Source organism: Osmia lignaria, chromosome 10 (assembly GCF_051020975.1).
Source record: "Osmia lignaria lignaria isolate PbOS001 chromosome 10, iyOsmLign1, whole genome shotgun sequence".
Lineage (NCBI taxonomy): Eukaryota > Metazoa > Arthropoda > Insecta > Hymenoptera > Megachilidae > Osmia > Osmia lignaria.
This window is the reverse complement of record NC_135041.1, coordinates 4,433,211-4,459,164: the sequence shown is the minus strand read 5'-3', so window position 1 is coordinate 4,459,164 and position 25,954 is coordinate 4,433,211. Positions and strand designations below refer to the sequence as shown.

Here is a 25,954-nt window from a genome sequence, read left to right as displayed (position 1 = left end):
AATCTGAGCGTTAAGGGGTTAAAGCGAAGGCTAATGTTACCACAATAATTTTATATTTATTAATAACAGAATACTGTATAAATATCAAATTGCTGTTTTTAATCATTCTATTTATATTATTTTTAGATTTATTTTTAACTTTATATTTTGCATGCGCATATACTATACAAAATTACCGCGACTACCATATGGAATTTTAACATTTAAATAGTTTTATAACTCTTACAGTAAAATAATTATACATAACATACCCAGTAAAAATTCTAATTAAACCACCCTTATATAGGGAGTCTCACTTAAACGGATACAGAGATCTTATTCCGTAACTATTAATGATACAAAAAATTGTTGATATGGAAATTGCATGGAAAAAGGGGGTCTATGTTTTGGCCGAAGTGAAAAATCTTTTGCATTATTAGTTTAAGAGATATGATGGTCAATTTTTATTTTTTAAACGGAACCATATATTTTTTTTCAGATCATGTAATAGTGCTTCTCAAGACGAATTCATTAAGCTATAATGTATACACTCGATTTTAATCAGTTTTCAAGATATAACGTTTACAAATTTCCCGATTTTCAGTGGATACAACTCAGTTTGAGTGGCAAGTCGTATAAGCGGCCCTATTATTGCGGTTTCTTATTCTTTGGGTCTGCCGTTCCTAGCGTAGACCCCCGCTGTGGCACTTACCGCTACAATAGGGTCACTTTTATAACTTGTCACTCAAACTGAGTCGTATCCACTGAAAATCGGGAAATTTGTAAACGTTATATCTTGAAAACTGATTAAAATCGTGTGTATACATTATAGCTTAATGAATTCGTCTTGAGAAGCACTATTACATGATCTGAAAAAAAATATATAGTTCCACTTAAAAAAATAGTTCCACATAAAAATATATAGTTCCACTGTATCCATTTAAGTGAGACACCCTGTATTAAAATTGATTTTTCACATATTAAAATGGAAATTAAAATGATAATATCCAAGAAAAACTGTATAGAGATTTAAGAATATGATAGGAAATAATGGAAGAGAATAAATTTTTAATTGAATAAATAGTTTATTTAATTCTCTAATGCTATTATGTGCATCTTCCTCTTTTATAATACAATTACAGTATAAATAATTACACGCTATTGACAAAAATATCGCGATCATACATCAATTTTCTTTATTGTGCAAATATATGCAGATAAGTGTTTGACTAGTTTGCGCAGTTAATCAGTACTAACAAGAAACATGGAAGATTTAATACATCTAATATTTCAACGAAAAAATATAGTAACTTTCCTTAATATTACGTTTATATCGCTCAAATTAAAGCAACACTAGAAAGATAACAATATGTTGCTTCCATTTAGTTACTACATGCATACAGACAATGTACAACTTCCTACGAAATTTATAGAATTTATTGCTAACTTTTCTAAACAATGTTTAGTAAGCTTTAAACTGTAGCATACTGTTATTTCATGCTAAGAGTTAACACGAATACGAATTTTATATTATTTTATGCACTTATCAGAAAACAAACGATTAAACAAAATAAATTTATAAACAATGATAACGAGAATCTATATTTCTTTATACATAAAATCGTTACTACTGTATATATAAATTTACCACTCATGTACATATTATTTGAAAAGATAGAAAAATAGATTATCTTCAATTACGAATATTAATATTGTTCAATGTATGACTTGTTCAATCTTCTTCAAGCTTAAAACTTATTTACCCATAAAACCCTTAAATGATTCTCATTTATTACAGGGTTTAGTAGGAAACTAAGTCTTGCTTAATTTTGAAGAAATCAACCACTACGATACTTAATTAAAAAACAAGTTATTTGCTTCAACTTTAATTTTACTTCAATGGTACGAATCAGTCTCTTCTCCCAATAAGGCCCTTTTGAGATCTTTAATTTGTTTCAACACTCTCAATTAAATAGGAAATATAAAGCATTATTCTTTCGATTGCAGCATGAATAAAACTTGAAAGACTAGCAATATGCTCATGATTCATTTAGTTAAAAGCTCTATATTCAATATAAAATTTATCATTGACAAAAAAATTGACATATAAAATTTGTTAATTTTAATTTACAATAATACTTTTTAAGAGACAATGAAGCTGAAAAAAAGGAATGTTGTTGTTATGTACATGAGTTATTAAGTGTAAAATATAAGCTCAGGAATTTGTCCTTCATCAATAGATGTTCCGTTATTATCTCCAGCCTCAATATTAAATTCAAATTTAACTTTCCCATTTCCCGAATCACTATCTACCATTATCGTTTTCAAACCCTTAGTTCCATAATGCGAATGAGGACCCTAAAATAATAATAACAATATAATATTCAGAAAAATATTCACCGAAAAATAGAAAATATCAAACAATCATGTACAGACCTTAAATGTTGCGGATGCAGTGTAAATTGTATTAGGCAAAATTTCTGCTAACTCTTTAAACATTAAGCGATAAGTGTACTTTGAACCATCACAGCTAAAACTTGTTGCATTTGTAGCAATCACCTTCCCAGAAGCAGTGTGTATTAATTCGATTAATACTTCATAGATTGCTGGACCATGCATACTGCCATAAACTCCATATCCAATAAGAAATATGCGCCTATCAACACTGAATCTAAATAAATGAAAAATATAATTATATGAGATCTTGTAATTGTAGAACTAATAATATGTTATTTCGAAAGTCACCTTATACGATCGCTTGTTCCATTATATCCCCATCTACTCTTAGTATGTTGAAATCTGCAAACCGTTTGTTCTTTACCAGTCATACAACAACGAGGCATTGTTTGAAACTCTATCATTGGTTTCGGATTTAGTATGAAATACGAAAATAAAGAGAGAACCTACAAAATATTTTTTTTTAACAAACTGTTTTGCAATTACATAAGACGTATGCCAAAGTACAGTAAACTCTCGCTATATTGCTGTTTAAGTAAGTTTCCCTTCACATCAAGTTTCACACATGTTAGTGACGCTTGCTCTGCCATCATAGTGCATGAGGCAGCCCCAGAACCGACAATATAACGAGTTTACTATAGATAATTATAATACTAGCCTCTGAATTAGTCAAAAGTCCAGATTGTGCTGGACCAGCAGTAAATTCTTCTTTCGACATCAAAGGAAAACGGACCAACGAAAATGCACCTCCCAACACTCGACGTTGATTTTCGGGAGCAACTGGTAATTGATGCCTTGTACATTCTGCTTCAGACCATCTATTTGAAATGACAAATAAATATATACATACATACATACTTACTAAAGTACATAGTTATATGCATATTCATGTACCTGACAACTGCTTGAAATATTTTAGATTCTCTAACGCGTAAAGTATCTCTTTCTAAAACAATCTTTAATGTATCAATATCAATATCTGTAAATCCATCTGCATTTAATGCCTCTGTAGTAAATCTATCTATGGTATCCAAACATACTGCAGCCAACTGAGGTTCATCAAAAAGACGAGCTTGTGTTAAAAGTAAGAAAGCATTATCACTGGTTAAATTATTCTTCAGATAATCCACACAATGCTTCTCTAAAGCTGCTACTGCATATTTCTTAGCTGTATACAATGTTGTCATCACAGTTTCAGGATCTATCTGTATCTCATCTGTATATAAAAAAAGAAGTACTGCCAAAAAAGCAGCAGGCTCTACATCAGGTACTTCTATTTCTGAAGAAGCTGTTGCAAGTGTTCCATTAAACATTGCATCAAAAACAGCACTTCCAGAAGATAAGACTAGTTTATGAGCTGGTATACGTTGTTTTTGCGCTCCTCTTCCTACTATAAAGCTCACATCTGATAATATTTCATTATTGAAAAGAAAGACAATTCTTTCTCGCATTGTTGCCTTTGTACCTTGCCAATTATATGCTACAGTTGCTTGACTATTTGTTGATGCATTCTCCAAGGCAATACTATTTTGAGGTCTTCTTTCTAAATGCAATGCATTTGCGGCATTTGTTGGAGGTCTACTGAAACATTAATACAAATACATTTATTACAAAAGCAATGCTTGCAAATGCAGCAGAATTTTATGGAATTATACTTTATAAAATTAAAATTTGAAACATGCTAAGATACTTACTTATCCCCATTCGAGGAAGAAGATTCTCCACTTCTAGCTGTTGAAGAAGTTGGTTGATCTTCATCACAAACAAAATTAAGTGCACGTCTAGTACGTGAAAGAGTAACATTACCAATTGGTTGTGTACTACACACAGGTTCAGAATATGAATCTCCTGGCGCAGCAAGGTTCACGTTTTGCTGAGATTCATCATTATCCTCGTGACCTAAGCGTAAAGTATGTAGTCTCGATACAACATTTGACACGTCATTCAAGGAAGATTCCGAGGACATTTTCGCACATGAAGTGTAATATTTTTCGATGTACTGCCCCGTTTCATTTAATTATTGCTTATCGTGTCGAGAAAAGCGGTGCGAACGATTTCATTAGCTCGCTCGTTTCGTTGCGATCATTTAATCTTTTGTGCGTACGAACAACAAGATTTGAACGTGATAATTAGAATAGATTCGAAAAAAATGCAAATGTCATTGCTTAGAGGTAACTTCTTCACCTGTTCATTAGCAGGTACCAGTAGCAGTAGCTATATGACATGTGCCTTCACAAATTGGCACTTGCTTGATTAGAATGTGCTTTGAAATAAATTGTGCTTACCACAAACTATACTATAACCAACTATAGCTGTTAAGAACATCTATTCACACGTATTCATCAGTTTATAGTTCATCCGCCATAGTCTACATGTATGCATGTGCAGTGTAACGTGAAATTCGATAGTCTGTAGTATCGATAAAGAGTAGATAAAGAATAAATAATTTAGATAAATGAGAATACATATTTTTGATCTTATATATTTGCTCTTTAGCAATTGCAGGTCCATCTTATCAGGGAGACATTACATCAATCCAGACGAATCCTTTTACAATTATTTATTTACTTTAGAAAACATCTTTTTTTCAAACGCACATTCTATTTTACCTCGCACCCATGTAGGTAAAAATATGTATCATTTATGTAGAAATGTAACTGGTTTTATTCACCCTTGCGACAGTTTTTCTCTAGAATATTTATTAAAGTTATTATACACTTAAATACAGCAATAGGGATTTTAAAACTTGCATTAGAAAAGATAGGAAATTTGTAAATATTGTAATGTCTTGAAATATATTCCCTCATACTAACATACTATTGTATAATCGTATAATTTATGTTCAAATATATTTTCTAATACTATCATTTTATTATATTTCTTACTTTCCCACTTTTCAATTGTGTAAAATTAATGTAAATACTTCGATTAATAATATACAGAAAAATTGACAACGCAGAAAGGTTTTTAGTTATAAAAGATTGTCATGAAAAGAAACTATTACATCCAATTCATTCAAACTTCCCGCTCGTTGATACAACCCATTTAAAGGGACAGCAAAACCTCGACATCAAAGGTGCCGCCGTGAGTGTCGCCTCTTATTATACCTCCTCTTTGCTTCTACCACAGCCGACTCTAGTACTAGCCATGCTGAACAACGTGGCAACACCGCTCACGTGACAATCGGGAGTCCTATTTTCAAAAACAGAGTCCCATGCTCGGAATTGTAATTAACGTCTCTTTTAATTAAACGCTGTAGTAATATACACTATTTTGTGTTAATTATGTATAAACAATACATAAACGTTGCAACTATGGCAAGTAGAAGTGATGTGGTAGTATAAAATTGTTATAAATGTGATATATATTTTGTGTACTTTCGAAGTAGTTTGATGTTGTGAAGCATGATATTTAAAATATTTACAGTGGTTTCAAGAAAATTTAGGTATGAAGCAAAATGAAACCATCTTTGGATCAAATTGAAACATTTAAGAATTGATAAACGTGTATATAAGTTAATAAAAACCTTGAAACAAGCGAAATTATTGGAACGAAACCAAAGAGGTTATGTGAAGTCCAGAGAGTAGTCGGGAGTCGGGAGTCTGACGACGTTGATTGGCTGAGAGTCTGGGAGTCCGGGAGGCAGATAGAGTAGGGTAGGTGTTGATATATTCAGACCGGACTCCCGCGGTGTTGCCATCTTTACTTCAGCACGGCTAGTACTATAGAGTCGGCTGTGCTATGGCCACGCGCATGTTAAAGTTGGCACTCCTGCTAACTTTACCCACGCAATTTTGAAACTTTACATTAATTCTAATTCGCTTTACAATTCACCTCTGTTTGCTCGCCATACTTAATTCCAATTCGCTTTACAATTTACATCCGTTTCCCCGCCTTACTTTTACAATTATGTGAATGTGCGTATGTGTGCGTGTGTGTCCCCTTTTAGTCGCCTTTTACGACAGGCAGGGGATACCGTGGCCGTATTCTACTCCCCCCGAGCCACAGGGGGTATACCGCCCCTGATCTCACCTGGGGGTGTCTCGGACCCCTTAAATAAATTACACATTACATTACAAATTGGCTTTACTCGGGCAAAGCCCGAGATGGCGTTCAGTAAGGAGGGGTACCCCTCTATATTGCCCAACGAACATCGGCGGCTTTTTCAAATTCGTTCAACTCATACTTAGTCGCTTACATAGATCAAATAAAGAACCACACTTTTCCGCTCACATTTCTAACTATTTATAACTAAAGAGAAAAGAGAGGAAAAAAAGGCATTGTCTAGTCTTTTGCATCTGTAGTCACTGATTGAACAAGTTTGTTTCGTAAATTATCCACGTAAACAGGTCGCGCTACTTTACATTATTTCGATTGCCTGTGACAGATTTCTGGGAAATTTAAATTTTTATTCGTTAGTTGTAAATATTTTATTAATTTAACAGTAAAATAGTTCGGATACGGTAGCATTTATAATAATATTTAAATGCAGGAGCGGTATCTATAGGGTATCCCATGCAACTGGACCAAAACTAAGATATAGTTTTAAAATGGTAAAAGATAGAAAAAAATGTCATTAGGAAAAATTAAATGGCGTCGAAGGGAGCATCACGTGATGCATGTGTCGTAGTTTCATTTTTTTAAATGAAATTATATGTATACTTTGTTATATATCAATCGAAGCGTATTTTAATTCTCTATAAGAAAATAGTAAGGTACTTGCATCGAAAATTGCTTAGTTCAAAAGATATCTTAGGGAGAGTCCGGGAGAGCCCGAAGATCTCTCTCCAAGATGACCCAATTTGAACTAATAAATTTTCGACCCAAGTGCGTTAATGCTTGCTTATAGAGAATTAAAATACGTTTCGATTGATGTATTACACGGTACACAATTCCAAAGAAATTTTTTTTAAATAAAATTGTGATACTTCACCATTTGCTTTAAACTTATATACGCTACATAAATTTTACGTTGTGTAACTTAAATATTCAGATATAATAAATAATTATTTTCGTTTTGAGTTATAATAATTGATATATAACGAAATTTCTAGTAGCCATAGAAAGTGACGGGATTAAGTAATCAAGAGCTTTCTAAATTCTGATTTTCGATGCTCCGTTTCACCCTTAGCGCACCTTTTTTGGAAGTGTGGGAGTAGCGTCCTCTGAACGAGAGGCAATCTCAGATTTTCTCTCAGACCTGATCACCTTGCCCAAGGTCACGCAACCATTAGAAAGTACATAACTTATACCTGCCCTTCGGAATTTCCTGGGTTACTGACGCATCTGTTTACTATCAAAGGTTCAAAGGAAGTGAAAGTTACAAGCTTGCTGTTCCATAAAAAATTTCCCAATGATAGAATTCGTGGGTGCGTCTTTACACTAAATTGTGTAAAGAAAAGCCGGATGTATCAGCTAGAGAAAAGCAGGGTGCAAACGGGTATTAAATATACAAGAGTCGATTGAAGAATAATGCACATTTGCATATAAAACTAAAGTGTCATTTGGCATTATGTTAAAATATGAATCAATCCTTTTCAAGAGCATTATTTGAAGTGTAGGAGAAGGAATGTCCCACCACTCGTCTTATCTATCCGTGTTAGGCTCACCTTGGGCTCCCCTTAGTTTGAAGATATCCAAAGATCTATGGACTTCTTCCATTTTAGGTCCTTATTCCTCAAATTGTGGGAAACAAGGTGTAGAATAATCTATACACCTTATTTAAGGGGAAGAGGTATGGAGCAGGGGAATCCAGAAGCTCTCCTAGGATTCCTCTAAAATTCCCCTACTTAAACCTATCTTTCCATTTCTTCTTTTGGAGGACAAACCCTCCCAAATTTCGTCACAAGACGATAACACTTCAAAGACTCCAAATACTTAGTCGTTTTGCTCTTCAGTCTTAAATTCTCTTCTCTTATCTCCCGCAGCTGATAATATAGCCTTCTTTCCAAAGGTGTTTTCAGTTAGCTTATACTAAATTCCGCTCGATTGGTACGTAGAATTTGAAAACAATTAATTTTGTAATTTTTTCTTAAATCACTGGTCTGTACTGTATAATATACATATATGTAGATTGATACAAATGAAACATCTCTTTACTATTATAGAAAAAAATTACATTGAACTCATCTTTGCAATTTTAGAATTTATAAGCACAAATTCTCAATTCAAGAAATAACTTCATTTATTAACAAAATGAAGTATTTTAATGCTGAATACAATTACAGTGTACAAATTAAGATATTTAATTGCATAATCTTATATTTGTGAAAAGTAATTAGAAAATGTTTTAAATTTTTAATTACCCCGTGACAGTTGGAGATATAGGCTACATTACAGGTTTTTATAAATAGTGAAAGTGAATATTTTAATTACCAGCCGTTTTAGCATAGTGATACTTCCATTGGTCGATGTGCAATACGAATTTATATTTATTAATACGTTCTCATGGCTGAATATTTCATATGGATGTAAAGAAGAAAAGTTACTTTAACGAAAAGTTAAATAAATATTCTTCTTATGTGTTTTATTTTTATAATATGTCTACTTTGATAATAAGATCTTTTAAATTATATTTGTCGCGACTTTTACTCTAAATAACACTGTTATGCAACACCTTATAAAAATTCATCAAGAAGATAACTTCAGAAGTATACGAGATGGTTCATATTTGTTACTTATTATATCTAAATACTTAATAATTCAATAATTTAATTTACTAAGTAATTAAATCTTTTTCTATAAAATTTTAAAATCACTGACTTTTTAAATATTGAACCTTAACATCTTTCTATATAAAATAAAACACCGTATATATATTTTTTTTAATAAATTATATTTTCACACGTACATACTTCTAATAATACGATAAAGGTATCGGAACCTATGTTAAGTAATGCTAGCTGTTAAAAGTAGAAAAGCGATAACTGATGTTGAATAATAAATAAAATACATACTTATGAATTTTTGCGAATATTAGAATCATATAATATTTAAGTATGAAACATATAATAATCGTGAAAGAGGTTTAATTTATTTATGAATCAACGTAAATCAAATTGAACGTAACTTGCAATCTTACCGCGATGGAACCTAAGCTTGAAACATAAACCATGGCAATAAATGTCACATATCATTTGAAAAAAAATAAATTAATAGAATGTAGTACCTGTTTCCGACAGCTGTAGAGTGGTCAGCAACGACTTCCGTTAATGCAACTTGTAAATTTCTATAGGTACCAGTGTTAGAAGGAGAATATTGATAAAAAGGTAAGGGAAAACGAAACAACATCTACATAAATTCAATACTTATCGCATTAATAGTCGTTTATTTCACTTGATAACAAGAAATCATCTATATATAGATAATACATTTACAATTTTACATTTTTCCTTATACCTAATAAAAATTATTAATAAAATTATATTTGAAAGCTTTACTAATTTTAGAAGTGTAATTAATATCTTATAAATCAAATTGATATTAATTAAAAGTTTATTTTCAATTAGAGATATTTATAGTTATTTTGAATCTATCGTTAAAAAAGAAAGAATTCCTCTCATTACTGTAATTGATTACCCAAGATTATTCATCCTAATTAGGTTCTTTCTCCGATCCTAATTCAATCAGGAATGCCATTATTATGAGTGGCCACGAACGGATAACCAGTGAAGGCTATACAGGGTGTTTTAGTGCCATGCGAATTTTAATCGTCTCCAATAATCTGATCAAAAAATAATCTGAACAAAATTTAAAATTAGTCATAAACTTTTTTGCTAATTAAATGAACACCGATGACATCACTGAAATTCTCATTTCCTGTTACCTCAACATTTTGATTACTCTTACAGTTAAAACGATCAGGATGTTCCTTATATCGTTTCTTATACTACGAATCCCAGTTTTTATTATCTCCAAGAATTTCATTACCAAATTTCCAAGTACATAATTCAAAGCTAAAGTAATTATTCCAGGATTTACCGTAGCACCTCGTTTGATTCAATAAAAAATGTAATAGTTGTAAAACTGAAGGTCAATACCATCTAAGGCAAACGAACGTTTAAATATGAAGAATGATTGTCGAAGATCACAATTTTAAAGTTCAATACTAATTAGTAAAATATTTCTGTGCCGATGGCAGCAGAAAATTACAACCTAATTGAAGTATATAAACGTTGAATAGTTGCATAATTTTGGCTTAATCCTTTGACTATGATTAGCACCTAAAGGCGTTCAGGATTAACTGCTTACCAATGACGAACAGCGCCTAAAGACGTTTCGTATTATAGTAATTGCTCACTGGAGGTGAACATCGCTTATTATTTTCTATTGAATAAGCAAGGTTGCTTCGGAGTCAATGGGTTAAGTCACTGAAGACCATTTCTTACTTTGCGTTGATTGGCCTTGGATGCCACGGATTTTAACCCTTTCACAGACATTTGAAATTTACATAATAGCGCTTAAAAATCAAACAAACGATGGTCATAGCTGTCTTGCCCGCGAAAGGGTTAAATAGCAGTGGCTAAGTCAATCATAACTCAGACCTAACGTGTACAACGGTACTTTAATAGAAAATGGTTGAAAAATGTTATTAAACTTCTCGAGTAGCTTGTTATAAAAATTGAAAACCACTGTTTTCAGTATATAAACTATTTATAAAGATACCAGTCTCTATATTTTTCAATAGTAAAATGTATCACATTTTTACGAAATATTTTGTCATATCTACTGTTCTTTATCATTGTAAGGAGCAAGTTCCTGTCAGCATTGAAAACATACGCGAAATCCTGCCACACAGCGCGACCAGTGTACAATATGTTAAGAGAAACCATTTACTTTAAGCTAAAGCAAAGATCGTTACGATGATTCCGCTTGTATTATATTATACTAATAGAAACGAGTGACAACTGCTTTTCAAGGCGTTCGAAATGATAGTTTCCAAACAGAATATAAGGTGTCAATTTCAGACATACTTGAAAGCATGGTACCTTTACTTTTGGAACTTTGCATTCATTCAAAATCATTTTAAAATATTGTCTTTCTTCTCCTTTGCTATTTAATATTGCATTCGATACAAAAAGGAATAGTGCATTTATTGTTATCGCATATATCGAAACAGTTGTTCTTTTTCAACTTTTCACCCTCTAAATCTGAACTTTCGCTACTAGTAAAACAAACATGTATTTAATATTCATGTCGAATATTGTATAATTGCAAGTTTTATTAAAATTGAAAGGAGAGAGGGAAGGTGTAGTTGATTAACATTATTTGATATAAGAATATTGACTTATAAGATAGTAAGTAAATAGGTATTGATTTATGAGGATGCGAATGTGTTGTATTTTATTCGAGAGAGTGATTTCGTGAAAAAACAACCGAGTAAATATTACCATAAACGCACAAAATATCATTAATACGTTCGCTATCAACACCCAACTGCCATTTCTTCTTTGATGAAATATAACTTCAGGCTATATGTATATCTTATTCGTCTGTTATATCGTTTTTTAGATTATATAAAATAAAAAATTACAATTTTCGTACAGGAAATATGAAATATTTTCATTCTTCACAAAAATGTATTAAGGTACTTGGGTGGAAAATTGATTAGTTTAAAAGAAATCTTAGGGAAAGACCTCGAAGCTTTCCCCTTCTCTCCCTGAGATATCTTTTTAACTAATCAATTTTCCTCCCAAGTACCTGAATACTTTTTTGTAGAGCATAAAAATATGCTTCGATTGATATGCACGGTGCATAATTCCATTAAAATTTATTCAAATGAAATTGCATAATTTATCATTTTTCTTTACCTTTCGTGTTATGGACTGGCTCTGCTTAGTTTTCGGACGATTTATACACAGTAGTGTTATGGAACACGTCGTATAGGACAATGAGTCAAAATCTGGAATCCTAAAATAATAATAGAGGAAACAATACATTAAAACAACAACCACTGGTATGCATCTAAAATTGGTAAGATTAAAATCATCCTGATCGATGGAGGTGACTCATGAATTTCGAAGTATAATAGTTGCATGGACCTGGATATAGCTAAAAAGTTTCAACACTTATTCACGAGAAACTTATAAAATTTTATGTAATAGAATTCCATTTCTTTTTATTAATTAAATGTAAACATCAGCATTCCTCATTTTGTCAAAAGAACATTATCATTCTGTTTTGACCAAAGGATCCAATTTTTCAACTTTATAAGAACTGAAATTCTTTAAATTTTACTGGCATAAATTATTTCGTTCTTTCTTTCTTACTTACATAAAAAATAATCGCATAATTCATGAAGAAATCGATTTATAAAAATAGACAAATATGTGGAAACTTTTTGTGACAAAATGATTTTTGCAAAAATTTGTGTGCAGTTAGATAACAAGGTACTGACGAAAAAAAGAGGAAAAAGTTATGGTGATGATTTCATGAAAATTTGTAGAAAAGCTGGTTCAAAGATGCTGGATACAAGGTTGTTATTGTGATTGAGATGGTAGGGATATATCGAAGATCGGTGAATCGATATAAAAGAAGAGCGAATACTAAAGCAGTGCCAGTTTTAGTAACTTTCTTTTAGGTATCACGTGGAAAAGTAAATTTCATTTAGTGCCTCGTACTCTTCGCATGCGGATCTATAAACCATGTAAGTACAATTAATTATTACAATTCACACTTCAATCTGAAACTTCATCTTAATACTTTAATGAAAAATTTTACTTCTATAAAAAGACTATTTGAAGTATTCATAAAATGATATCTAACGATTTTCAAATTTTTCATTAATTAAGTATATGTATATTTTTATGTATTAACTTTGAATAACTTTGATTAACAAAAAAACAAAATCAAATCTATCATAACTTATTCCATTATATTTATCATCCATCATATTTAATTAATCTTAATTAAATTAATTTTAATTGGTTTAAAAAATGACTAAATCATTTTTTAATTAAATCCTAATTACAGTACTTTATATGCAAAACTATTTACAAATTAATTGATTACTTTATACAAATAAGTTAGTGAATACATTTGTACAAATTGGAAATATAGACTCGAATAAACATGAGTCACAGAAGGAATATTTAAAAACGAATACCTTGAAAAACGTGAAAAATTAAAAAACAATATTCCTGTATATATAATCGTTTTAAAAGAATAAGAAGCCTATTATATTTAATCGCGCAAAAGTTCTACAAGGATATACTATAGAATAAAGATAAAGAAAAATGTATTGAGAAAAAGGTATCAAGTGGACCAACAACTTTAGAGATCTTTAGAAAATCATTGAATAGAGAAAGCAAACTTTATATTTTAAAAAAATCGATCTATACATAATAGTAAAAAATCAATGAACAAATAAGAAACGGAAAGGGAGAAAGGAAGATAGAGAGGTAAAGTGAAACACAGTCGAGGTCGAGGAAAGAATGACGTGAGCTCCAAAATATCATTCTTGGAATGTAGGACATTAGAAAAGTAAAAATCAAGAATCTCTGTATGTGTGCATTCCTTTCTCTTTCGATCGAGACGATGTGGCCTGGATCAGCTATTTCCGGGTGATGGGTCTTCCTTTTTCCATATATTAAAATTAATGCTTTTCACCACTTTACTCAGATACACTCTACCTGAGATATGGCAGCTTCCATCCATTCCATACTTTCTTCAAACTTACTTTTGTAACTCTTGCATTATGTATTTATTCTCATTAATAAATTTAAATAAAAAATAATATCTATTTTGTTTTTATTTTAATTAAGTAAACATAGTAATGTTCATTTTCTTTTGTTTATTAAATTATAAATAATATTGTGGAATATACATATAAATGAAAAGATAACACATTGTAAAATGTGTTTCTAATACAACCACCTGAAGAAATCTATGCCCCCCATAGGGCGAGTCGCGTGCTCACCTATCATGGCTATACATACTTATACAGTTTCTTCTCTTTTATAGATATATATAGCACAGACAGAAAAAAAATGCTTTTTGGAGCATTAATAGTAGTTACTTCTATCTGGACAACGAATGGATATCCTTCCACACCTCCAACTGACATAGGTCTGTACCTATTCCCATTTCTAATCACTGAACTACAGACTGACATATCTATAATCTTTCTAAAACATCACACATTACTAACATTCACTATCTTCTGAATAGTACTTCAAGATTCTGCACAACAGGAAGTGATATTTCAAAGTCCCGAACAACAGAGGGCCAGATTTCAAACTTCTGTACAGGAAGTCGAGCAAGAACCATTTAATGACGATTTCTTCGCTTACGATGATTCGAAATCAACGTCATTTTCGGGACAAGGGGCAGATTTCACCATTAGCTGCGTGGGGGTGAATAAAATTTGCGTCAATAAACATGATTGTATAGATGGTTACATTCATGTTGCTAACAGTGTCGCTTATTCCCTATCTAACAAGGTAAAAATTGTTATTATTTCGTTGAAACAATATACAATTCGATAATACAAGTTTCGCCACATGAACATATTTATTTGAAACAGAAGGGGCAATGTAGAGTCCAAACGGAAGTTTGTTGTATAGTAGCAGAAGAATATCAGGGGTCAACTGTAAAGACTGTACCATTAGAACAAGAGTTAAGTAGCGGTACTAATATAGGAATCAAAGTCAGCCCTCCATTTGGACCGAGCCAGGAAGAAAGTGGTGGAATCTCAAGTTCGCAGTCGACTGAAGGAATTGCTATACAAAGTATTATTTACAACTATATAATTCAATCTTAAAATTAAGAGCTATAAGAAAAAGCAATATGAAATTTTTGACATTCTTCTTATTTGTAATGTTAATTATTGTACGGTGTATGAGTAATAAATCACAATTATATTATTTAAAAATAATTGGAATCTTTAGATGCGTTTGCAGTAGCAGTTCCCGTGCAAGTTGGTTGTGCGGCAGCTCTTCTTTGCGTTGAAGAGAAATTTTGCACCGCAGATGGTACAATTAGTCCGGAGCCTGTTACGTTGTCTGGTAGGCAACTGTTCAATCGTGTACCACTAAGCGTAAGTAAATGAAAAAATAGAAAAAAGAATTATTAAACAATTGTCCTTGCACTCTTTTATAGAGTTGTAAAAATCCAGAAAATGGAATAATCGGCAAGTGCTGCCGAGATCCAAACTACGTGGATCCTTGGCCCACCGGAAATCTACCTGCAAATTACTCCGGTGGCTTCGACGAGCAAGGATTTCCCACGTTTCTGAATATCGCTAAAGTGAAGGCAAATAAAACTCCTACGAAAACACCTACGAAGACACCTACGAAAGGAGAAACGAAATCTCCTCGTCCGCAGATTCCTGTGCCAGTCGAACAAAAACCAGAACCGGTACTGTTACCTGAAAATTCCGTAGTTTCTTCAGAAATTTTACTTCCACCAATTGAAAATGTTCCTGAAGATAAACACGATGAAAACAAGGTTAATTTGGGACAACCTCAACAAATATGCGGAGTTAGAAATCAGGTAACTTTTAATGATACAAAAGGTGTATAAAAAAATATCAAATAATGTATAAGTTATAAAAATAAAAAATGTTTTTAGGTACCGCAAAAATTGAAAGAATCGGAAACAGCTTTTGCCGAAATTCCATGGCAAGCGATGGTTTTACACGCTGAAGAAAGAAAGATTCTTTGTTCTGGTGCCTTAGTCAGCACACAGGATGTATTAACAGCTGCTAATTGTGTCGATAGGTAAATCAATTTTCATGTAATTTATATAGTAAGAAATGTAACGGATTAATTACCTTAATTAAGTGATAATAATTTTTACTTTTCATTAATTAGCTTGTTGCCAAATGATGTTTCCATAAAGTTAGGAGAATGGAAATTAGGGTATGAAGTAGAGCAGGAAGAACCACTTCCTTATAAAATTATGAATGTATCATACATAAATGTACATCCTGGGTACACAAGGGGTCTTGGAGAACATGATCTTGCAATTTTACATTTAGAGCAGCCTACAGCATTTGATTATCATATAAATCCTCTTTGTATACCAAACACAAAGCCTCCATTACAACAAAATAGACCTTGCATCAGCACTGGTTGGGGAAAATCCATCCTTCAAGGTAATTAAAAAATATCTGGTATATCAATTTTAATAAACGGGTAATGGATAGTTTTATAGAAATAAAAATAATTTATAATTCCATATCATTTTAATTTAGCTCATTATGCTGGAGCAATCATGCATGCAGTTAGTATGAACATACTTCCACAAGAATATTGCAAAGAACAAATAGCAAATAGTGACTTAAGAGTGAATACTGTAGATGGAAGTATTTGTACTACACCTAAGGAGCAGCAAAATAATGTTTGTGAAACAGATGTTGGAGGACCACTAGCATGTGAAAATGAGAATGGTCTTTATGAGTTAGCTGGAATTTATAGTCAAGATACAGGATGCCAAGCAACAAATCAAGTAAAATATTTCTTTATAACTTATTCAATATTTTACATTACTATGATATGTTATATTGAATTCATAAACTATAAAATACATTGTTAATATTTGTTAAAATAATTAATGTTTCAGGTTGCCATTTTTGCTCCATTAGATGACAAATGGATAAAAGAGACAATGTTTAAATCAATACCAAGTGAAACCATAACAATACAAAGAGAAACAAGCACGCAATATAAAGGTTTATTAATTTCAAATGACTATAGAGAAAGTACTTTATCTACAGATAATCAGTATCTACCTCCAAATTAAAAATCCATTAACCAGTATACTTGTATTATATATTGTATATTTTAATTGTTCATAAAATAGATATTTTTAAGGAGAACAATAAAAGAACTCACCCTTTTAATTATTGTTCAAGATATTACCAATAGAATATGTTATGTAATTATTGTTCAAAATGATAGTGTAATAAAATATTAACATATTGAGATGTTATATATGTATTAAAATTAAGTGTAGTGATACATATATGTATATTTGGGCTAAAGCTTATGTTTATCTCATATGAATATTATATAATGCTACAGTATATCAATTATTATATATTGTAAAACTTCTTTACATCTTCTTTATAAACGTTTATAAAGAATCAATAATTGATTGATATATTCAAAAATAGGGATTCCAACGCAAAAAATTCAATTAACAGTTTACAGTCCTACCAATATATAAAAAGTGATAAAGAAAGATGTCGCGTTTGACAATATTTGATTGTCTTTCCTTCAGAAGATTTTTAAAAATGTGTTATTTGCAAGGAAGTAGTAATTCTAATAAAATTTGTATTTGATCCTTCATCTAGTAAAGATAATATACACCAATAGCTTTGTATTTCCATTATATTATATTGAGTTTGTATTTTCAGTGGCGCCAATTTGGCGCAATTGTGTCCACTTTTGGTACTAAAATATTGAATCCTTTTCCTTGCTATCATCCGACACAACATCTATTCAAAAAGTTACGAGCATTTAATGACGAAAATCATGTACTTGTAGTATAAGACGTCGAACATTCGAAATAACTTTGTAGAAAATTAATTCTACTTTTTTCTATCGTACAGTCAAATAACGCAAATTTCCATTAAACATGGATAAAAGAAAAATGTCGTGAGTATTTTACCACCCTTGTTTGAACATTATAAATTTCTGAAATATTTCTCTCGTACAAAAATATATTGTTTCCTTTCATATCAATCAGTGTCAGCTATTGCATTTAACTTAACGCGTTTATTTTGAAAATTCAAAAATTATACATAATCATAAAATGTTAGGTTAAATCTCGCTGGTTTACTTATGTATCATTTCGTTATTGCTTCTTGATTAATTCTCGTCATAATGTATTATTTATTTTTGCAAAATATAAAGAATGATGAATTTATTTCATTATAACATTTTGTTTAAAAATTAACAAGCTTTTAATGCTAGGTTAGTTTGTTACCTTTTAAATGTCTTAACGCGAATTTGAAAATGACTGTCCTTGTCATTTTTTTTTTCTCTATTCAGTACACATCGAATTAATTTTTTTTTAATTATTTACGAAGGTAATAAACGAATTATAGTAATCAGAAAAACAAGGTATGCAAATTTGTAGAATATAGATAATAATGAGTAAAAATTTTTATCTATAAATCAAATTTAAAATTAAAACAAAATAATTATCAGGTAATTTCTTATTAATTAAAGTAACTGATCTATTAACATCTTATTTGTTTCAGGACAGCAGGGGATTCCCTGTACCAAATATTAGAAATTCCAAAAACTGCCACTCCCGAGGAAATCAAAAAAACTTATAGAAAATTAGCATTAAAATATCATCCTGACAAAAATCCAAATAATCCAGAAGCAACAGAAAAGGTAAAATAAATGTAGAAGAATTAATAATTTCTTTACTTTTATAATAAAATGCATAAAATGTTTGAAAATATAGTATAATTTGTTTAGTTAACTATATCTTAAAGTTAATTAAATCTTTTATATTTATGTTTTAAAATTATGAGTACTGAAACATAATTTTTACTGTATGAAATTTATACTTTAAATGAATCATTTTTGAATATACAGTAGATTAGATAAGATTGAGATCAGATAATATGTAATACCTTTATATCATACAATTTACACAGAATTTCTTAGAATGTGTATTTTTTTATATATGTGTTATATTTTTACACACTGTAATTGATGATATAATCAAGCTGGTGTAATTTCATTGAAAAGTTATATTTTACTGATTTGAATAAATCTTATAAATCAGATATGTAAAACAAATTTTAATAAATGTCTATAATGTTTATTATTCATAATTAAAATCTGTAGCATAGTTTAAGTACAATCTATCATTATAATCTGTTTAAATTGTATTATGTTTCAGTTTAAAGAAATAAATAGAGCCCATTCTATATTAACAGATTTAAGTAAACGAAACATATATGATAACTATGGGTCCCTTGGATTGTACATTGCTGAACAATTCGGCGAAGACAATGTTAATGCATACTGTGTTAATTGCCGTTGGTTCAATGTAAGTGTTTATCTATTTCCTAATTTTTATTTTACTTTTCAAGTTAGAAATATTAAGTCTATTGATTTGTTATTTATAGGCACTCTTCTTCTTTTGTGCTTTGATAACTGCGTGTTATTGCTGTTGTTGTTGCTGCTGTTGCTGCAACTTCTGTTGTGGCAAGTGCAAGCCTACACCACCAGAAGATAGTGGAGCATACCATAATTTACAGGTAAAATTCCTATTTTCCTATCTTATTTCTTAAAATATATTAAGGTATAAACAATGATATACCTTGTTTAATAATACAATGTTACATACATTCTCTGTAAGTCTTTTCTAGTTGTTATACATGAATTATATTATGACACGTATGTGTGTTTTTCACGTAAGTGTAATTACTAACAAAAAAAAAAAATATTTATCAGTTAGCGTTTAGTTCCGAAATAAAAGCCGTGACTCTTAATATTAATTTTCGATTACTGTCTCAATCATGAGATCCTTGCATAAAATATACTAGTTTAAAACGAATGGAAATCGTTCCATATATAATGATACTAATCGGCAATTACAAGCCTTGTATGGATACAAGAACTGTCACATAAATTGTTGCAAGATGTTTTCTTAGAAGAACCTTGGGAGATCTTAACTCCTAGTTGTAAGAATTAACAACATTAATTTTAACGTAATCACCTTCGAAAGGATTATCTATAATTATATTGAAACGAAATGTAAAACGTTTATTTATACTTAACTGTTCCTATAATTTGAGCTTATTAGTCATTCAAAAAACGCTCGTCGAAGTCGCGATTTTTCCTTGTGAGTACTTTAATAACGATATTAAATTCGTATCTACTTAGGTACCTTCTTTTGAATGAATGTTTTCATTCATAAAAGAATTACGCACTTGAAACTTTAGGTGCTTGTGTACAGACATGTTCACAAAGAAATAATTGTAGAAAATCAAGTATTGCTTTATTTTCTTTATGTAAGTACAGTGGCTTGTTATATTGCCAGTTTACCTCATCGTCGTTATTATACTATCATTTCTTATCAGCAGCAAAAAATTACCTTGGAGCAAGGGATCACGTCACGTGGGTAAATCTACTTGTATCAATGAGACAGCGTTCGGACCCATTTGGGTAGATCTATCCATACAGAAGAGGCAATGAAATTCAGAGAGGTTGTAAAATCGCTCAAGCGTGAAGAAAAAAGAAATCTTATTCTGGAAGGGGAGATAAGGACCCGCAACCTCAGGCCTGATTGTGTTAATTTACCACCTCCCTTCATCTTGGCCGAGTTGCATCTATTATCCTAGGCTCGTGTTAAATAACGTGTTGAATAAGAATTATGTTGCAACCGTGGCAATATAACGAAGTCTGCTGTACTTATACAAAAACTGTAGAACTTATAAGTCGTGCAGTTCACGATTCACTGGTCTAAATTTCAGGAGTGCTTTTACTTTTTAATCACTTTTATCGAAGGTGTTTTCACAGAAAAGAAATAACGTTTTTGTTTCTTAAGTTTATAAATCAACATACTTTTTCCATTGTAATTTATGAGTTTCTTAATCATTCACTTCATATTCATCATACGTAATCAATCTGTTATTTCTGGAACCTTTCTGAATTAGCCTAGCATGCACTTCTTACGTTTGCCTTCTTTTTTCTTTAAAATAAAATAGATTAGCGGTTTTGTTTACGTTGTTGTTGTATTATAGCGGGACCAGAATCCAGATGTCGATGTCGTGACGAATCAACCCAGAGCCCCGGCCAAGGTAAGTTTTTCTCATCGGTATCAGTGGTTCTTAATCCTCTAACAAAAGTATTATCAAATTTGGCAATTTGAAAACACGAACAATCATAGTTATCACAGATAATTTGAAATATTTCAAGGTACCAGAGAATTTCAAGATTTATCTCTTAAAAATTATTAAAATCTTGTTTCTTAAGTTTCATTTTTGATACAGTTACTTGTATTTTACCAGACTAGAATGTAATGTAATGTCTTCTACTTAAAATAACAAAATTGTAACATCAAATTTTGTAATGGATTTTCGTTTCTGATGATTCGTGTTAGATATCACGAAATCAGGAGGAACTGAGAACCATTGAAACAAATTCCTAATACATGTTTCGGCTTTCAATCATTCTCATACTAGCTTTCTGAACATCTTATTTTCTTTTTTTCATCGTGATTTTTACATTCTTTCTGGTTTTAATGCAACAATGTACTGAACGAGAACTGCAGGTTGGTATACGTAGGTTTGCTCGAAAGTAAGAACTCTCTGTTGTGAAAATCTATGAGCACTTTTTGAATAAAGTTGGTTTCAAAATATAGGAATTGATAGGTATAAACAAATCTTCGAAGATTAAGAATTTCAACATTCTTTTCCCTAATGCTTAATATATCTTTTTCTTAACTATGGCCAGTTGCAATTACTGTTCTACAGTTTGTTTATACTCTTCAGAAAGCAAACTCTGCTTATCAAACGTGATTAAATGAAAATTAGAAATGAACAAGTCTCTACCAGGCAAAAGATAAAGTAAATTTTATGCGTACACGTGTATATATAAAACATGCATATGCTTTGGAGAATCATTAATTGGAAGAGTCAATATTCATTGTCACCATTTTGTTCAACAGGAAGAAGAAAGTGATGAGGATGCGATCATAGCGCAACCACAGGGTGGTCCTCCAAATAATTCTAACAACCAGCAACCCATTTTCGCCATGCCACCGCCACCCACTACAGCTGATGAAAACACAAACTTAAACAGTGGTGCTGAAAGAGTTATTTACACGACTGGTATTTCGAGTACTTAAATATTTAATGCACCTTGTTTAATTAGAGCATATTTTTGTTACATCAACTTTAGCTTTGTTTGCCTATCTTTTCATCTTCTGTTTATTTAATTCCACGCTTCTAGTGAAGTGTATTATTGATATGTGCAACGTAAGCAACAGTTTGATTTCACAAAAAAGTACTTATATAATTTAACTGTCTCGTAGTTTGCACAAACCTGTCTACTGTTGCAACCTTTTTAATTATCAATTCAAATTCACATTTTTGACAATTTTATATCAGCATTTGAAACGGTACGTTTCTATCTAACTAGCTTGAAAATGAATGAATAAATTAAAAATGAGGAAAAATGTATTTAAGCTGAAACAGTTTATTTAACTGCAATTTTAAATATAGCTACTTTAGCGTTTAGTACAGCTTCGTTAACAAAGCTTCAAAGCTTTACACAGCTTTATAAATTATTACCACTATACCAGTAAAATTCACGGTTTCAAGTTAATATAATTTTCTAAGTGATACGTTTTTGTATCACAACTTGAAGACTTAGAAGTAAATCAGCCATATATTCTAATAGATATTAATTTCTTATTGACTACGAACATGTTACAAATTTTGTACATAAAGAGAATTATATATACAAAGTAACTTTGTTTTCATATTGGATTTTTCTATTCTACTGGATAGAATGATTGTAAATGAACTTCAAGTTACTGTCGTAGACGTATTTAATTCTTTGTAGGTCTCGAAATTTATTTAAAAACAAATATTGAAACTTGTCTTATTTTGTAAATAATTTGGAGTAGGTATTCCTTTATCGTAGTTTTCGATGTGTACTAGAAAACTGCATAAGGAATTAAGTTAAATATGTTGTTTTTGAATTTTTGGAAACCGAATCTTATTTTTAATGCTTTTTATAATATAATAAATGTCATGCCGATAATATTTGTTTTCTATTTATAATATTCTCTGATACCAGGTTAGTGTAATTACATTCGAAAGTAGTATTTAATGTAATAATTTTAAGTACTCTCAAAATTAATGCAATAAGATTAGCAGTTTCCTCTTTAAAGTCATGAGTATTTAGTGCTATCTTGTTATGAGCATTTTCTTTTGACCTGCACCATAACTCAAAGTTGCAAGGAGTTTGTTCAGGTGAGTTGAGAAGCCATTGTAAAGATTCATCTTTTTCCAATCAATGAAGATTACAAGGCAAGTACAAATGAAATATAAATACAACACATAGCATGATAGTTATAATACTTTTGTAATTGTTGTTTTTTCTAGAATTACATTGTTATTTCTATGAAAAAAATGGTATATCACATATATGTATAACTTATTTGTTTCTTGTTAAATGTAGCGGCATCCACAAACCCCTTCGCTGCAGTAAATGTTGGAACGACCGATACGAGTACAACAAAATGGTAGTCGCCGAAAGATAGAGACATTATGGGGGTATGAGCGTTAGAAAATTCGTTCTATAATTTTTCAGGGGGTAGAATTTATGTACCTGTACGAATGATGTACCAAGCAAAGATAAAATGTTGAAAATAGTTCCAATCATTGAAGTTAAAAATAATCAACATAAATTATGAAATTAAAAAAAAATTCTGGGATATTTAAGAGTTTTTTTTATTAAGAATCTTTAGAGTTTAAAATATGAAATGAGTGTTCGTACGTAAATACACCCCCTTCTGCGAATAGTCGTAACAGAAAAGTGACAAAGATGGACCTTGGCATATAATATTTCATTCACAGATTTTCTAACATTGTCAATGGTAAAAACAATATAATGATAAACATTTTGTTAATGCATGAAACACGTAAACAAAATATACGTACGCGAGTATAAATATCAATGGCTTAAGATGAATAGAAAACATTGTTAAAATTCCTGTTAATTAATCATACCGTTATGTGTTTATCATTAGTCTTGTTTAATATGATAATTAATATAGCGATCGTTCAAATGAAATAAAATAAAAATTATTCATTTGTACAGTTATAAATGTATCCAACTGCTACTTGTTCCAATAGATTTATTTTAAATAATAATTTTGCCATATAAAAGATAGTTATGTACATATAAGGAGTCAATTCGTTTGAATGCGGCACTTCCAGTGTTTATTAGGATGATGTAAAATTAATGCACAGTATTAATATTCGTTTCGATTGTTTATTTTCGCCGAGAATATTTTAAATTTATGATAAAGTAAATTCTAAGAGAAAAGATTTATTATATTGTTAAGTAAATGTTATGGGAAATGATAGAGGGAGAAAGACTTTTCTTTGAAATATTGTTTTATACAACAACTAATTTATAAAAAATTGTAAATTGGAAAATGAATTATGCTTTTAATTACTAAAGTTAATATTTGTAGTACATGTACTGAATATGCTAAACTTTACAATCCTTCAATTTTTTACTACTTTGTTGTAAATTAAGTATTCGATACAGCAAATGAGTCAAGAAGCTTGTTTCAGCTTTCATGAAACTAATTCCTATTCATATTCAATATGTATATCCTTATAAGTTACTTGAGAAATGTAACATAGAAAATCGTATGTGGTCTATAATTTTTAATGTAAGAATGATATTAATAGACATTATTGTATTCCAGGGAAACTGAAAAACTATTTTTTATTGTAATATAAGTAATTGTAAAACAAATAATACAGATTGTATTAATTTTACAACATCCTAATATTAATTAATAAGTCGTTACACAGACATATGCCGTGAACTATTTCATTTATAATTAAAATTAAACAAGTAAATACTTACGTTACTCTAACAATCCAAGGCTCGTACTATATTTGTAAATATCTATGCAATGTATTATGAAGTAGACAATTATTGAACTGGTGTCATGCAAATATTATGTATGTGTAGTATAATACATTATACATATATAATACGATTGTACGTATGCACATACATATGAGTATGTATACAGAGTGGGCCATTTAAATAAGAGTTTCAGGCAACTCCAAGCTATGAATGCACTATACACATTTACTTAACAATTTTCTTGTGTCAATAATGGTAATAGCCATTACTGAATTATACTAAAAGAATTTTGCATTCTGTGCATAAATATATGCATGCATGCATACACTCATACATGTAATTTGTTGTTGAAAAATCTGTAGAATACATTTTACGCGAATGTAATCTGTTATAAACCTATATATATATATATATATATTTATATTTATATACACTTATATACATTTAATCATGGTTTGAACAATCTGTTAAAAGATAGAAGGAGAATTAGATCCGTATGGATCATGACAGTTTCAATTAAATATCTAGCAATTAAATAAAAAATGAAATGGTCTACACAAAATTTGAGTACTGAAAGCCACTGTTCTTTTGTGCTATTTCATTACCTTCTCTCTTTGATTTCGAAATAAAATAAATTCAAAGTGTGAAAAATTGTGTAACTTATTATAAGCATATTATATAAAAAAAATAAATATCTAATTCCATCTACAAAGCAATTATTATATCTACTACATTGTATTACGTCCTTATCTATTTCAAGTTAGGATTAGTAAATTATTAAAATAAATGTTTGACAAACTTGTATTTTAAAAAGAGCGCCATAAATTATTTTTAAAATTCGATCCTAGCTCCATCTATATAAAAAGGGCTAAAATTACTCAACAACTTACTGACTGAGTTTCCAGAACAGTGGAATACTAGCGCATCTA

General features: G+C 30.5%; 3 protein-coding genes across 6 annotated transcripts; 2 read left to right on the top strand and 1 right to left on the bottom strand.

Annotated features, from left to right (window-relative positions):
• Positions 1–1,060: 1,060 nt before the first annotated feature.
• On the bottom strand, positions 1,061–5,100 carry LOC117611584 (BTB/POZ domain-containing protein 1). Of its 2 annotated transcripts, none has more exons than XM_076690419.1 (6): positions 4,131–5,100; positions 3,331–4,014; positions 3,095–3,254; positions 2,725–2,882; positions 2,416–2,650; positions 1,061–2,337 (listed from the first exon to the last, which is right to left on the bottom strand). In XM_076690419.1, the coding sequence occupies exons 1-6, from the start codon at positions 4,400–4,402 to the stop codon at positions 2,176–2,178; spliced, it is 1,671 nt and encodes a 556-aa protein (XP_076546534.1). In that variant the 5' UTR covers positions 4,403–5,100; the 3' UTR covers positions 1,061–2,175. The 2 variants fall into 2 exon arrangements, with proteins under 2 accessions (XP_076546534.1, XP_034195460.2); XM_034339569.2 differs by having other exon boundaries at positions 3,331–4,017; positions 4,131–5,091.
• Positions 5,101–12,922: 7,822 nt separating this feature from the next.
• Positions 12,923–17,189, top strand: scaf (inactive serine protease scarface). Its single transcript, XM_034338928.2, has 10 exons — positions 12,923–13,081; positions 14,398–14,502; positions 14,605–14,876; positions 14,960–15,164; positions 15,324–15,472; positions 15,535–15,927; positions 16,006–16,154; positions 16,248–16,531; positions 16,631–16,884; positions 16,999–17,189. The coding sequence occupies exons 1-10, from the start codon at positions 13,063–13,065 to the stop codon at positions 17,176–17,178; spliced, it is 2,010 nt and encodes a 669-aa protein (XP_034194819.2). The 5' UTR covers positions 12,923–13,062; the 3' UTR covers positions 17,179–17,189.
• A 628-nt stretch (positions 17,190–17,817) lies between these two features.
• Positions 17,818–25,717, top strand: LOC117611045 (Cysteine string protein). 3 transcript variants are annotated; one of them, XM_034338936.2, is made up of 7 exons: positions 17,821–18,035; positions 18,644–18,782; positions 19,300–19,449; positions 19,529–19,660; positions 21,149–21,205; positions 22,075–22,237; positions 23,595–25,714. In XM_034338936.2, exons 1-7 carry the CDS (start codon positions 18,016–18,018, stop codon positions 23,660–23,662), a joined length of 729 nt encoding a protein of 242 aa, XP_034194827.1. In that variant the 5' UTR covers positions 17,821–18,015; the 3' UTR covers positions 23,663–25,714. The 3 variants fall into 3 exon arrangements, 2 of the variants coding, with proteins under 2 accessions (XP_034194831.1, XP_034194827.1); XR_013062858.1 differs by having other exon boundaries at positions 17,824–18,035; positions 22,075–23,443; positions 23,595–25,717; XM_034338940.2 differs by lacking the exon at positions 21,149–21,205 and having other exon boundaries at positions 17,818–18,035; positions 23,595–25,717.
• The last annotated feature ends 237 nt before the right edge of the window (positions 25,718–25,954 follow it).